The following is a 16,458-nucleotide window of genomic DNA, read 5'->3' as shown; positions in this document are numbered from 1 at the left end:
TTAGTGACATTTCAATATTTATTTATTCCTCATGCATTAAAACAAACTAAAAGAAATAATATTTCTGTGAAATTCACTCTTGGGTGGGGGTTTTTTGGTGTGTGTTTTTTTTTTTTTTTTATTAATGCATCAATCATTAAGTGGAACATCCATTTTGGAGAACTAACTCTTAATTTGTGTTTTTGTTTAATGCTGTGTATTCAGTGGTCCTAGTAGATGGTATAGCAAGGCCAGGTAACCTGTGTGTTGTCCAGTGAAACCTAACAGATCAAGTTCAAGGATAAATCTACTGCAAATGGAGGATGATGGCACTTCTCTTTCTGTTCCTTTAGCACTGGTGTAGTACCACTGGCAGTTAAAATAGTGGATTAAAATGCCTGACTGTAATTTTGGGTAGAGTGATGCAGTTCAGTACGTTCTTTTCCGGACCATGGGCAATGGTTGGCTGAAACTTGGCATGATTTTAAGTTCTCTATAGCTACAGAGAGGGCATGTAGAACAGTAAATGTACTACAGTCTTCTGTCTCCCAAAACTGGGACTGAGTCACTAGAGCACATACAATTCCTCTATCTTAGCTCTTGTAATAGGTAAGATGTTCTTCAGTTGGATAGTTCGGTTGTCTTAAAGTGAAGCTGAATAAAGAATCCTGTTTCACACTGCTGCTTCCTGCCTCCGTCTAGCACAGTTTATCTGCAGGTAGTGTTGCTAAGATGCCCAGGTGTTTCCAGCAAGTTTTTTCATTGATGAGGGATTAGGAGAACTCTTTGTTGGTAGCTGAGCCGTGTATATGCTTTATGGGAAATAGGATTGGATATGAAGCAAGTGTGACGTGCTAGTTACAGTGCACTACTAAATAAATAAGAACAGAGGCACAATAGAGATAATCATAAAGATAGCCACAACCAGCCACTTAACCCGAATACATATCTCAAATATAACTCCAGCATTATTCTTAAGTAGTCATGGTTAACGTGATTGTCGTATTCAAGTGCTAAGCTCAGATTTTAAATACATTAGTTAAACTATGTTTTAAAAGACTGCATTTTCTGAGTGAATGTACAAGGAGAGCAAGAGGCAGAGCCTGAAAGCGAACAGTTAATGGTGTCTCCCATTAGAATACAACTGCAGTAGGCAAACAGACCCAGGTATACTTCCTTACAAAGGAGGGTGGATCACTTCTGATCTGTGTGACCTTCAGGCTAATTTCCTTCAGTTACTTTTGAAGCGCTAAATTCTTTCTTCCCTAACATGTATCTCTCTATAACAGTTTTTTCATCAATAGGTAAGCTATATTTGTGTGAATAGATATTTCTTTAGTGTTAGATTAGCCTATTACAAAGTATTCAAAAAGTTGTTTTAAAAATTTTGATTTTATGGCAGAGAGAGAAAGCCATACTATAGATTATTTGCTACACAAATTAAGCCTGCAAATACATGAGGTTAATTAAAGTACTGTGTATTTTGCAGTGGACTGATAAGGTTTGATGTTTTTCCTGGTGGCTGTGGACAGCTGCATTTTATTACTTGGATTAAATATCAACATAGAAATGTTGCATGCAGTAAAGGATCCTGCTAACAAATAGAGATGCACAGAATTTTGTGCATCTTTGCTTCAAGGAGGCAAGAGATTATTGATCTCATTCATATCCTTTTCAACAGGAAACCAAGTAAGGGTTTAAATTAAAAGCAAAGGTTTTATCTCTGGGTTTTTTCCTTCTTTGAATTGAACACACTTGCACTTTTATTAATCTTTGCCAGATTAAACTAGTGAATTTACTTTGACTTCAGTATTGACACATGTAAGATAGTAATAGTTTTGATTTTTGTTTAATACTGCAAAAAGAAAAAAAAATCTTTTAATGACTAGTATGGCTTCTTTCTGTATGTTTAGGTTTGACAGAATATTTTATAATATCCTTTAGCTTGAAGATAAAGCTGTTGATTAATACTGTAGCTGTGACCCAAATCTGGGAAATACAAAATTGCTGCATATTCTGTTTGGAATGTTGCATATGCAGAAAATGCTGCATATTCTGTTTGGAAAAATCTTTTAAAACTTTTCTGTTGTCGTAATTACAATTTCGTAAGTGTTTGGTTTCTTTTTGAGACTTCTAGTATGGAATTTTTTTCTCAAAATAATTATCAGTTGCAGCTAAAACTGTATAAAGATTTGGACTGTAGTATGAGGGAGACTGAGAAATTCTGTGGGGTATGTGCATTCACTGAGATGAGATCTTGTACTAACACACTTTTTTCTCCCCCTGTTTTAGAAAAACATATTGTATAACTTTTTTTGGGGAAAAAGCCATTTGCTTTGTTAGTGCTTTCTTTATTTACTAGATTACTGTGCCTTATAAAGTGGCTTTTTGCCTTTTGAAGGGCATGGGTATGAGGGAGAGGAGAAAGAAATAGGATAAATTTGAAGATCCATAATAAGAATCTGTGGTTCTATAGTTACTCTTTATCATAACATCTATGTTTCTTGCTTAACACTATCCTAATCACATATTTCCAAAAGACACAAAGTACCTCTCTGTTGTATCTGAGGAGTTCTGCACTGTAGCCTAAGCTAGTCCTTTTCACAAGTCTTTATGGTTAAATATCTAAGAGCTTTTGGAAGCCTTTTAAACTGTTACTAAACTGTGTAGTTCAGACACACTTGTATGTCTAAATCTGATGGCACAGTTTTACAGTAAATACATGAGCAAAGACTAAGCAGTGCCCTTATTTTGCTTGTGGAGGTGATAGGTATAAAACACATCTATCAGGAGGAAAAAATAAAGTACATATACATGCATATTTTTCCTTCTTGTTTTTTTTTAATCAACATGTTTGAACACAAACATCTGATATTGATCTCCGTTACTGTCTGGTGTCTGTATCAGGAGGCTGATAAAAGTGATCTACATGGGCAGTTCCCTTGGCTTCGTTGTGGCTCTCTGGGAAAGTGGCCGTCTATCTTGTTATCATGTAGATCCACTTTCAGAATGTGTTGTAGCAAGAGCTAAGGGGGTAGAAAATAATGTGAATTGAGTAAGAAGGGTAACAGTAAGAGTGTTGTCCAGTGACAGGATTTTGCAATGTGTAGTTTCTTTCCTTACAACTTCAAAGTGGGCAATTAATGGCTGCTGAACATAGCTATATGGGTTTTTTTCTCTTCCCTTTTCCCCTTTTTTAGCATGTGTTTTTCTTCTTTGGGTTGATAAATTTTTGCCTGGAACAATTAATTCCTGGTGGAATTAATTTCATTGACCATTTATTGAAGTTCTCAATCATCATCCTGAATTTAATGAACAGCTTTCTTGTATGTTTAAAGTAGAAAGAAAAACAGACTTTAAAAAAATGTGAACAAATGCCTCTCATCCTCTTTAATCAGCGTTCACTTAGCTTTCTGTTACAATTATTTATTACTTCTCCAGCCTCTAGATCAAGCTGCTTACTGTTCCCAAGAAGGTTTCTTCTAAAAGAGGTTCATATATCTACATCAGTTTGTTTTGAAAACCGCAGCCATACTTTCATGCTTTGAAAACGGTAGTAAAAGTGCTAAAAATGAGGAAAAATAAGTATTTCTATGTGAATGCAAATTCTGTTGGATTAAGCAGTTACTGACATTTACTGACTGTAGGACCATTCAGAAGACTGTAAGGATATTTATTTATTTTTATGGATGTTTTGCAAAATGCATAGCTAAAAGCAGTCCTCTTTGAAAAATGAATGCCTTGAATACTAAATGGAGTCACATCACTAGCGCAAACATTTTCACAGGAAAGGCTACCAGAATTCCACGTATGATTTCTTGAGAGCATTAGGTTTTCTTTTTTTATCTTTTTCATGGTTCCCTTTAATGGATTACTGTCAAAGAATAATCTGTAGAAAATAATGACGATGAAAATCTAAGGTTTCAGAGATTTATGGGGAGGGTTAGTTATTGATCTGGAACTCTAAAATTCTCCTATTCCAACTGCAGTAGATTATTTAAAACTTAATGAAAACTGTAGGCTTCAGTTCATAGATTGGAAAATTAATTCAAAATATAAGTGAGAAAGGATAGATAACCTACTTTATAGCTACTTTAGTAATAATTTGTATCATGATATATTGCCTGTCTCAGAGCTCAATGCCTATTTATTTTGAGATATTAATTTGAAGACCAATTGTGACAGGAAAAGTCAGAGAGGAGTATCGTAAAACAAAATGTTTCTACTGATACTTGAGGTGTTGCTGGGACTTAGTTGCTAGGTAGACTTTATCTGAATTTTTTTTTTTTTGCAAGAAATATGCAGTTTTTACTGTGAACTCACTATGCAAATGTTTTTACAATATGCTGTTCCTTCTATTTGATATTTAGAGAATCTTCTCCTGCTAATGTGCCTTACTTGTATTTCCTTAATCCTTTAAACTGATCTATTGTTGAAAACTTTTCTTCTGCTTATGCATTTTCTGAGCCCCTTTGCTAAGATGGGAGGGAAGATGAAGCAGTTCTGCCACGTGTGGTTTCTGAACTGCAGCTTTTAAAGCAAACATGCAGACTGGTCATTAAGAACAGCTGCCCTCACTGTTGCTGGTACTTGACTTTTTATAGCCCTTGTTATGAATAGTCCTGCTGACTTTGTAACATATCGAAGTGCCATCTGTATTTTACAGACGTAGAAAGAAGGGTCCAAAGAGCAAATGGACCCTCGCTCATGTAAATCCCCGTCTCCTGCCTGTAACGTCAGACTTTGCTCTTTCGCAGAACTAAAGAGATACCAGGAGGAGTGTTTTGTGTATGTATATTTATGTGCTTTCTAGACGATAACAGCAAGACTTAACGCTTGATCCCGCTTCATTGAAACAGGTGGCAACAGGACTGGATCTCAGGCTGGTACCTTGCTGTCTATTTCTTTGGGTGTGTCAGGCCTGAAAGCTTGTTATCTTAACCATGTTTAGAGTCTAGTGGGTATGGAAAAGGACATAAATAATTCTGGCTATGAGAGCATAAGGTAGGATTATGAAGACAGATCTGCACAGGTTTCTGCAGAGATGTGGTGGAATAATCTGTATGCAGCCTGAATTCTGGCCAGTTCAGGTTGATGTGAGATGGAAAAAGAACGGTCACAATAACTTTGCATCTCACATAAAATGTGTGCAGGCCTATTGTTCATATGAATGAATGCCCTCAAGCCATTTTAGTGGGTTTTTTTTTTAGTCGCTTGTATGTCTTTCTTTCTGTAAATGAGGGCACAACAAGCAGGCGCTTTTTTGGGTAGCTGCAATGCTGCCTAGGATTACCCTGAGGCTTCTTGTTGGTTTTTTAAAAGCCTAGACAGAATGCCATGAATATATAAAGATTACAGATTATAAGAAGAGAGTGAAGGAGAAAATATGAAGTTTTCCTCAAACTTAAATTCTGATTTTTTTTCTTTTTTTTTTTTTTTCCCCAAAGTGTTGTTTGACAAATATCCACTGAGCCATAATTTTGCAGCATCTTTTGTGCTGTAAATATGTTACCTCCTGGCAATATGCTTTATGAAAAAGAACTGCTTTCAAAGACCGGTTAATTATAATTACGTTAATGGAAGTATTTTTATTTTGAGTGATGACAGCTGACTGATCAGGATACAGGTAATTCTTTTTATTATGGTTAAGAGAGGTCAAAGGCTGCACACAATGATCCATAAAATCCCATCCTGGTTAACTGCTCCTTCTTATACCAATGTATTTTATCAGGTTGATAACATGTGCATGATTTCTGTATTCCCTATGATTTTGAAGTTAAGGAAGAAAAGCAAAATGCAAGAACATCATCAAGCATATACTGCTTAGCAAACTAGCTGTCGAAGATGAAAAATGCTTAGCAGAAATTCACGTGATATGCACTGAATATGTAACACTACTTTTCTCCTCAAACAGAATCTACTTAAATGGTTACACTAAATTTATGACACGGTTTATTTTTGGTTTACCGTGTGTATCTGTGTCAGAATTGCCACGAACTTTCGGTTGGTGAATAGCCTTGCCCACAATTTGTGTTTTGTTAGGACGTGGTCTGAGAGATGGCAGTTGTAGTAACAGATTGTATGGAAATATCAGTTGGGTTTCACGATTCAAAGATAAGAATGAACTATAACCAAGTTATCACTCATGAGTAACAGATGAAATTACTTGTTTAGCTAGTTAGTGTGTTTTGTTTCTTGAAGTCTTTTTGGTATTGCCACTTCTTTAAAGCAGGTTTAGTGTTATTGTCTTGTTAGGTGTATAAATTGATTTGAGGAAAGAGAAATAGCAGCCACAAAGCTTATGGTATAATTCTTCAAAGTTTGAGTGATTTGTCTAAGTTTGTTACACTGGTTAGCATGAACGCTGTGGCCCTACCTCAGACTTGCACCATTTTCTTTCTTTACATTGCACACAGGGTGTTTAGTAAACTTGTTTACTTTTTCCTAAATTCATTGTAAAGCTTTGGTTTTTTTTTTTTTTCTCCCCAGTTTCTTTCTACATGACAATTTCCCTAACAAAGAAGAGAGGGGAAACTACTGTGCATACCATCTTTGGAGATTATTTCATGTTGGGGGAGGCAGGTGTGTGTGAAAATGATTGCTAGCCCTGAAGTTCTTGTGTGTCTCTCATAAAAGCTCAGAGCAGGCTTCAGCTGTTTAAAATACTCCTACCACTGGTGGAGAGAGAGAGATACTAGTGACCATGGGATGAAAGCTTTCTAATGGCTATTCTGCAAACTTCAGCAGGTACTGGTTTTGTATTCTCACCATAGTCCACTAGACCTGCAAATCATCTACTAGTCCTTTCCTGTTAGTCATCTTTGTTACCAGCAGGACAAGGGATAGTTTTGAAGAAAAGGGAGCAGTAGGGAATATCTGTAACCCTTTCCTGGGTGTTAATTCCTAGATACTGAAGTGCTCCATTTCTTTTTTTAAGTAATTTTGACACAAAAGGAAGGGCAAAGCATGCCTTCTATTCTTTTCTCTCTTCCTCTGCTCCCCCTTCCCCACTGTTACTCTTTGTCAGTCCACCATCCTCTCCTTATTCCAGCACTTGAGAACCTTGCTGTAGAAATGAGATAATCTAGTTTAGTTAAAAACCACCTTCAGGATCTGCAAGGTATACTCATTTTAGTTGGTTAAGCAGATGTTATTACTGAAGATGTTGTTCTACCTTATTCCTTTTTTCTTTTTTTTTCCCTCCTGTTTTCTTTTTTCTACCCTTAATATGTTTATGTAAAGATCAAAAGTTTAGTAGTGCTGTAAAGGTAGTTGTGTTCTTCTATGACCATAAACTCAGAAGTCAGCTTTTCAGAGAAAATTTGCATCATTTGTAATGATGTTTCTTTGGGTTTTTATCTTTAACTTGAAGACCAGTTGTTTGAGAACCCAACTAAATAAAGAAAGAACGCATCATGGCAAGATAATAGTGGGAAAGTTCTTACAGCAGGAATTTTGAGGACCGGATTATTAAGTGAAGAACCTTCAGGTAAACTTTACCAGACAACCCTGCATTTTACGTCTCTGATTTAAATGTTTTGAAATTATAGTTGTTCTGGAAACATCTATTCATGGTAATCTTTTCCTTACCTCTCAATGTATAAAGTCATTTGTCTGAAACCTGGAATTTAAGTTTATGTACAGAAGTTAGAAATTATTTTTGATATAGAAAGTTGGGAGTTCTGTTTGTAATTGTTTGAAGAATCCTTTTTCAGGAAGAGATAAATTACAACTGCACAGTATGTCTACAAGCTTCCTATTGAGTGGACACTTGAATATTTGCAGGGTGGGAGAAGAAATCAGACAGCTTGTCAGAGAGAGTGATTTTACTTGTCTTTGTTTTGCCAAACCAAATACGATAGTACTTTGGATGGCTATTACTTCTGGCAGAGGTGGATTAATGGGCAGGCTGTAAATGAGACTGACATAATGGAAACAGTTTGTCGTGCCTAAGCTGTATGCATTTCAAGAGCCTGACATCCATGTGGACAAATACGCCAGCAAATCTAAAAATCTGAAATGTTTGTGATCAGCAGCTGGAAATGGAAAGAGATGACCTCTCCCCCCCACCATCTAACACTTAAGCAATGGGAACAGAAGGTCTAAAGGCCAGAGAATACGTCTTGCTGTGTCTCGGTTGTGGCCTGTGGTTTGTTTTAATGTTATGGTTTTTGGAAAATGTAGTCGGCTTCCTAAATCTCTCTCTTTGTGTAGGCAAGGCCTCGCAATGCTGTGTAGGAATTCGGTTTCCTAAAGTGTTCACAGGATCTCTTCAGGGTTGACAGATACTTAACACGACCGTATAAGACATGATTTCTCATGATTTTTTTTGTTACCTCTGTAGAGGCTTTGACAGAAGGCATTTCTGTAGTGCCTTTGTAAGTTTTCCAAATGGCATTAAAAGTGTTGTGGGGCACATACCGCAGTTTGTCTGCTTAAAATTACCTGACAGAAGTAATGACAATCCCTTAGCTGAAACAGTTCTCTGGGCCCCTGGTGGTGGGAGAGAGAAGAACGCCTGAAATACTCCCAGGATTTCCAGCGTGTCTCCCGGTGTGCAAGAATTGCTGTCACATACAAGGGTGTCAGAGGTGTGTATTCAAGGTGGAAGAAAAGGAACCGAATGACGCTCTTTAGCAGGTGCTTGCTTGTGCCTGATGGAGTTTAGCAAGCTAGATTTAATTTTAATTCTGTTAGTAGGTCTGATGCTGGCTCTACACTGCACCGATAACTCTCTTAAAGCATTACATGAAATTTCATGAATTGAAATAGACTTTAAAAGAGGATGCAGACGTGCTTCTTAGAGACTGAGCCTAGGGGAGTACGTTGCATCCGTCGGCATTCATTTCAAGGGGTGTGTTCTTCAGCTACTTTGTGGTGTGAATGTTTCCTTTAAACTTTATTTAGAAAAATCGGTATGCATTCTCTGCAGTAAATAATTTTAAAATGTTCTGTAGAAATACATTTAGGACTGCTTGCAGTTTTTTTTCTCCTTGTGCTGAAGTCACTTTAAATCCATCACCCCAGCCTGTAGAGTCGTCAGGCAGAAATCTTTCTGTGAAGGTAGAGGAGTTGTTCCTGCATCAGTTTTGCTTGAGGATACTGAAGACAGCCATGTAATAACATGTAGTAATGAAACCTGTTGGAATTTTAGAGGAGCATCTAGTCTCTTTGATCTTGCTAACGAGCAATGATTCAAGTGCTACAGATTGTAAAGGATCTGGTGTCGCCAGCAAGACGGAGAACAGATGCTGCTAAGAAAGGTAAGAGCAGCACTGGGATGTATTCGGTGTTCTGAGTAACTTACTGTAAATCAGAAGTATTTTGGAGTTTGGTTGTAGTTAAATTAAGTGTGTACTTGATACTTAAAAATGTTCTTTGTTGTGGCATGTACAGCTGCCATAATTTGGCTTTGAACTATAGTAAGCCTAATTAGTATCGTTTTGCAACTGCAGCTTTCCCAAAGAGAATCCCGATGACGTTTATTATGCTGAAGATGGAGTTTATGTCAGCATTTGTAACTGCTACTGTTGTTCTAAAGATCTTTTCCTTATTTTTCTGTGGTAAAAATATTTTTCTCGTCCGGCTGTGAAAATAGCAACCGTATTCTGTGGAAACCCATCAGAATAGTTTTTAGAGTCTTAATATTCTAAATGAGAATAAGAGCAAAAATAGGCTGCTTTAGTGCTTATGGAAATGAGAGAGACTGAAAGTACACAGCTGCACTGCTGTTTGTTTTACAATGAGATTATTTCTAGATTACAACTAACTTCAAAATCCGAAATGGCTCTTGCAAGTGTCAAAACATTACTTGAAATACTCAATTATTGTTTGAAATTAATTGATGTTAAATGCTTTTCTTATTCCCTTTAGTGCGTTGAATGTTTGTTGGTTTTTCTTCACTAAAGTAGTGCTTTCCTTTGTGGTATCTGGCATACTTATCTAATTAGGAACTGATTAAATACTTTTTTTTCATCTTTACTTTTACATCTTAATTATTTGCAATTGCTGAATATATGGTTTGTAGAGGAACTAAATAATTTGTAGAGATGTCTTAAAAAATTGCATTCCTTTCTTAGTAGAATTAATTTTCTAGGACCACTTTATTTTGTGTTAAATAGGTCATGAATAATTTAGGATCTACAGCATCTGTGTCTGCCTGTTACTATGTCGTTGTTCTGTTCTGCCCTTACATGTAATGTGTGGCTATAGGCAAGTACCTTTATTTAAGTCACTCATCTAGTAACATCAGGCTGCTGTAATTCTAATGAGTTAGTTAATGAAACACCTCTGTAAAAAAACCAAAATGAGTAAAGGTAGAAGTGGGCTCTGCTGTTATCCTCTTGTTCTGAAAAAAAGGCATGCATTTCATGAAACCAAGCTTCCTAATTACTTCTTTAGATTTTGCAATGATTGGTTGAACATCCCACCCAACAGTTTTATAATTTCATCAGAGTGAATTACTCTATTTCAGTTCTCTGTTCACTGTTCATCTTTGATTTGTGTACTTATGCTCCACTAGTTACAGAGAAGAACGCAGGGGACAGGAGTTCTACTTGTCTGTTCTGCATGTAGCTAGCTAGTCAGGCTTGATTTTTATAGAAGTAGTGTGAGAACTGGTTTAAAAAGATAACACCAAAAAATAAAAAAAAAAAATTGTTTATTGGAACAGATTCAGTGGAATTGGAAGGGAAAGCCTTGAAAAATGTAAGGAAATGCTCATTTTCTCAGTTCTAAAGCTTTGAGTTTTTTTTTCTCTCCTTTTGTTTTACTCCCTTGCTAAAAGACAGTAATTTTGGGTCATTGTTTGGGCGGTATTCTCAAGCTGCTAGTAACTGAGCTAATTAGATGTTGGCTCGTACAGAACTTGGTAGTACATTTTGACAAGCAATATTAAGATCTTAACATTAAAAAAAAATTCAAACATTCTGAAGAAAACATTTACAAAAGATGCAAAATGCTGACAGACTTCTGTGATAAATACAGCAATTTGAGTAGGCATTAGTTTTTTTTTTCACAGCATGCAACATTAGGCATCTGGTGTATGTGAAGGACTGTATTCTACAGAAATGACTCACTCTCATTATTGTTTTCAGTAAAGGGAAAAATGTATTTGTAAAGGAAGAGTTGCTAGGAAGCCCAGTGTGAATGTGAGGTGAATTCATTGAGACATGAGGGATGATATGTGGAGTGTTTACCAATGTGCTTTCAAATTGGTGTTGGTAAATGGTAAAGGTTTTTAATCCTGCTCCTCAGGTGCATCCTCCTCTTCTCCTTAAAAAAGAATGTTTATCATTAGAATATAATTTATTGGGTAGAAGTCTGAAATTCATTGGTTTTGACTTGTGTGAAAATTTTCTGTAAAATCTCCGTCCCTTGTCGTGAAAAATAGGAACTCAGGAAACTGAAATTGAAAATAACTGAGCAGGTACTTGCAGAAGGGTCACTGCACATGGGGAGTGGAGGAAGAGCACAGCCTTCAGTAGGGGCCTAACTTGCGCCCAGGAGACAAATGTTACAAAGTAGTATCATGTATTAATTGCATTTTTCATCTGTTGTATCTAGTTTAAAACCTTTCTTCTTTAAGATTGAATGAATGTCCTAACCGTATAACTGTTTTTATAAATAGTACACAAGGTTGTGGGGGAAAGGATTCCTCCGGCCTCCAGTTTTGCCAACAATTATTTTCAGGCTGAGACCTAGAAACACAGTTAGCCAAGAGAGTGTCTTTTTGCATCCATGGTTCAATAACAGAAGTTTCTATAAGGTCCATGGTAAGCATAGCTACTATGGAGAAGAAAATTCAATTCCTGCAGAATGTTGTTTAAAAGAAAAGTATTATTAACATTTCATGGGTTGAGATGTAGATTTAATGGGATAGTTGAACAGCCTGCCAAAATTGCTGGGTCTAATTGTTTCTTTATAGGCCAGAGTTTGTTTTCATTGTGGCTGTGACCCATGCCACTAGTTAAATTAGATTTCATTTTCTGTATCATGAGAGTGTGATAAATAGGCCGTTTACAAATACAAGACTAAATCCTGCAAATAGTTAGGCAGTGCGAGTATGAGTATCTACCTTGTCTCCCGATTGCAAGTCCTGTGGTTATGGTTTTGTCTTTGGTCTTTGACTGTTGAGGCTGACATCAGAAAATCCTTCAGTAGCCCTCTTGGATTGTTGCTTAGTGATACATCCAATAAGCTAAATAGTAAGTTTTGGTTTATAATGTCTGACATTTCCATCCTTTTTTAAAAACCTACTGTGCTGCTTACAACTTGAATAATTTTTTTTTCTTTTTTTAAAGAAAAAGCCCACCCTGCAATTGTGTTCTGTAGTCTTCCAATTGCAGTGAAAGCTGTATGTGTAGAGTTTTTTGTTTGCTTTTTATGGTTTTTGTTTTGTTTTTATGGTTTTTGACCCTTACCATATTTAGATAACATCAGGTCAGTTAAAGGAAAGAATTGCCTCTAGTTCATTTATTGTCAAAGGGGTAACACATTACATGCTCTGTAAGTCTGAAGGTGAAAATGAAGTTGTAAAGAAATTTTGAAGAGGTTGCCATTATTTTATTTTATAAGACTTGAATTTCTTACGTAATTTATGAGATTGGAAGTCTGCCTTTGGATAAAAACCCTAAATCATGCCAGTATAAAATTCTCTTGATAAACTTTCTAATTCAAAGCCAAACATTTCACAAGATCTGAAACCTTTCTGAATTTTAAGAAGTAATTCAAATGTTACTTTTCCTAGAGAAATCCATGTAGAATATAAATCTATTAATTATTTTCTTTCTTCTGTCACTGAAATCCTGGTTGAAAACCAAGTTGTTTGAAATTAATAAAGAAATATTAATGTTTACTTCTTTCCCCGCTCCTTCCTTTTACAGATGGCCTAAGCAGAGCTTAATTGGCAACATCACCTTGATGTTAGGATATAAAAAGAGATGTTGCATTAAAATACTTCTAGCAGATGGGACAACTAAAACAAAATCACAGAATTAAAAAGGCATGCAATGTTTTAGTGTGAGGGATAGATACCTGAGAGAAAACTTTGGTTTGAGTTTTTTACGGATTGCAAGAGGAGACATATGGTTGGTCACAGCAGTATTTGGGCTGTAAGCCAAAGATAATGTTCATCAGGAATCCCCTATATTTCTTTAGGCAGTATATCTTATCTCAGCCTTTGAGGTTTCAGACAAAGCTTATGGATATCTTCAGTTTCAAAGATAATTTTCATTCTGGAAATGTGGGCCTACATGTTGGGCCAGACGAGGATAATCATGTTTAAATGTGCCAGTAATAGCTCACACTTCTGAAGTTACTGCCTGAACTCACTTGCAGATGGTACTGTGGTAGAACCTTATATTCCAGACTTAGAATTGGCAAGAAATCTGGTGCCTTTTTTTGGTTTATTTCTTTTAGACTGGACTAAGTTGATGAGTTGCAAGACGGTGAAAATAAAATCAAGGTCCCAGATCAAGTAGCCACGGTATTTTGTCGTTACCTGAATTTCTTTTTGAATTTCTTTAACTTCCTGCTTTCATTCAGAAAGAATTACATACTTTTTCCTTTCTATTTCTTAGGATTTTTTTTTAATTTAGTATTTTATTCTTAAGTGACTTTTATTTTATAATTGTGATAAGCCATTTTTTACTCTTTTTCTAATTTTTTTTTTTTTATCAGTGTCTGCTTATAGGAATTTGCTTCACTACTTTAGGATTGTCCCACTTTTAAATACTCTGCAATGTGTAGGAACACTGTGTAGGAAATATCTATTTAAAATAAAAATCTTAGGACTTCTTGATTTTTGCCCTGGACTCTCTTAAGAGCAGACCTATATGTCCTTGCTGTTTGCTTTCAAGTAAGGTTCTGCAGGCATGCACATGAGCTGATTGAATGCAACATGCAGCCTAAAGCTTGGGAAGTTCTTGAGGAATTTCTGGGACAAGTTCTTGACCATCATTGACCAGCATCTAATTTGTGCTAAGCTTGGCCCAATTTTTCAAGTTTTTGGCGTACATCATAGCCCAACGTGCATCTTCTGTGATTCTTCCTCCAATCCAGGTGATAGGATATCCTGATTCCTTTTCACTCACAGGGGAATCTTACGTTCTTTTTGCCGAGCTCTGGATTAGTCCTGCAAAGGGTTGTTACATGCAAGAACTGTCATCATAACTGGTATTTTTTGTGTAATTGGATTGAGCAAGTGACATTATGAAAGCATATGCATGCTTTCTGGTGCAAACCAATAACAAGAAGATTATTTTTATGAAGAAAGCTCTTCTGCCTCCCTTTTACTCCTGAGCCAGAACCAAAATACTGAACAAATCAGTAACGCTTTCAAAGATTGCTGAGATTTTTTTTCAGGTGTATAAAAAAAATATACTGGCTTTTTGCCTGTATCTCTTTGATGGCAACTTCCTATATCAGAATTTTTTCCCTGTGGTTCTGATCTTGCACCTTTCCTCACAGGCTAATCATCTGTTATCTTCCAGGGAAACTGAACATAGACAAGGAATGCAACTGGACTGGATAACTTCTGGAGACTTTTTTTAAAAGTTCTTAATTAAACCCAAATGGTGTTCTGCATAAAACAGGTAGATGGAGATGGTTTCTTCTCACATGTAAAAAACAAAACAAAACAAAAAAACCAAACAACCAAACATGAAATGGAATTCAGATTTTTATTTTATCCCTCCTGGAGCTGCTTCAAGAATTTTTCCAGTTTGTGTGATTTCATTATACATAGAGTTTTTCTCAATCTTTTCTTTGAAAAACAATCACCTCTCATACCCTGCAGTGTCTTCTGATTGACAAAACCATTATTTAGTGGTATTTTAAGTTGAAAGAACCCTAAGAAAAACTTCAGCTTCCTCAGACTGTATCTAGGAGGTAGAAAATAAGTCTTCTCATTCAAGTGTACCTAGAAAAGGTGAAAAATTGGTATATTTAAAGGGTAGATGAGATTGTGGTAATCTAGTGTGACCTCTTGCTTGAAGACGGACTATTGACTATAGCAGTTCCTCCATACAATCAGTGTTACTACAGTTCATGTGAATATGAATGAAAGTTGGGTAGTCATGGGTGTTTTATTGTTGAAGGAATACTATTATAATCCAGATTGGGTATTTTAACTGACAAATGCTGGATGGAAGTAAAGGTTTTCTAGACCTGTATACCTGTTTTTGAATTACTTTGTTTTTTAGAGATAGAATGGACAGGGGAGAAGAGCGATCTTTTTCTCATAAGGCCAGAATGTGGACAAACAGTAAATTTTATTTATTTATTAATTAAAATAAAAATGAACTTGGCAAGTTGTTCAATGAGCTGCTGAGTCTGACAGCAGGGAGTTAAATCTTTTTTTTGTGTCATTAAATACAAAATTCTGCCCATGGCAGTCAAGATAATTTATTCTGCAGCTCATCAGTACATATATACAGCTTCAATTCATTATTTATCACGGCTAAGTTTCTACTAATGTGACAAAATTTAACTGTATTTCAACAGGCTCTATTGACATTATTATATTTGTATTAAAGTTAGGCCTTTCGGCTGTGGTTTCACAGATAATTAATGCTAGCATGAATGACTCTTCTTAAAGATGCACTCCTGCCTTGCTTCTGCTGCTCATTTTGCCTCCTCGTCCCAATTCAGTCTCTATAGAGCTTCACAAGGGTTTGGATAGCCATACAGTGATTTGAATTGGGAAGCCGATCTGAATTAAACTATACTTTTCTTTCCCGTTGAGTTAGTTTTGATCTTAGTTAGTTTTAATCAGCTTAACCGATCCAGTTGCTGATGCAGGTTCACAGTCGTGCGTGCCAGCTCAGAGGAGGAGCCAGCGGTGGGATGTGAGTAAATACATGGGGGCGGCCTTCCTTCAGTGGTGACGCTGGCTGATGCTAGCGCAAAGTGCTGCGGAGACTTGCTGCTGCAAGAGGATGAGGAATTCCACCTCAGGATGATACAAACACAAGGAAGTAATCATACAGTTGGATCATTGAACAACAGGACACACAGTGACTCAGCTAGAGGATTTTTACCTAAAATACTCTATTTCTGTAGCTGGCATTCACTATCTCTCACTTTGAATAGTACTAACTTTTATGGGATATACATACATTATATGGCTTTTCTATTGCATTTCTTATCCTGACAATTTATTGCCTTTTTACTTTATTTAAAAAAAAAACCGCTTAAAATATTTCATTCTTATTTGCGTGATGCCAGATGCAGTGGTTAAGAAAGGTCGCAGTGCTGCTTAGCCATATGTAGCTGTTAATGACTTACTTTAGTGTCTATTTATTTGGTCTTTGATTATTAGGTAGGTAGCATCATTTAACAAAGTACTTAAATGTTGTATCTTGGGAATTGGTCTATGGCTTAACAAAATTAATACAGACAGCTTGGATTTGATTTAGCTATGGAGGAACTACACAAAAATGAAACTTGTTCTTTATGCAATAACGTTAGTCAACTGAA

The 16,458-nt window shown here is 36.2% G+C and overlaps 1 protein-coding gene across 2 annotated transcripts in view; it reads left to right on the top strand.

Moving 5' to 3' along the window:
• USP6NL (USP6 N-terminal like) overlaps positions 1–16,458 on the top strand; it is a 127,806-nt gene that overhangs the window by 14,934 nt on the left and 96,414 nt on the right. Inside the window, exon 1 of one of the 2 annotated variants that reach the window (XM_075143416.1) lies at positions 7,541–9,242. The exons of the other annotated variant lie outside the window; for it this stretch is intronic. Coding sequence (XP_074999517.1) covers positions 9,170–9,242 — 73 coding nt within the window. The 5' untranslated portion in view covers positions 7,541–9,169. Of the gene's footprint in view, positions 1–7,540; positions 9,243–16,458 lie in introns of those variants that run through there. 2 annotated transcript variants of the gene reach the window in all.

Source organism: Calonectris borealis, chromosome 1, assembly GCF_964195595.1.
Source record: "Calonectris borealis chromosome 1, bCalBor7.hap1.2, whole genome shotgun sequence".
Taxonomy (NCBI): Eukaryota; Metazoa; Chordata; class Aves; order Procellariiformes; family Procellariidae; genus Calonectris; species Calonectris borealis.
Note: the sequence above shows the minus strand (reverse complement) of the source record. Positions and strands in the feature narration are given on the sequence as shown.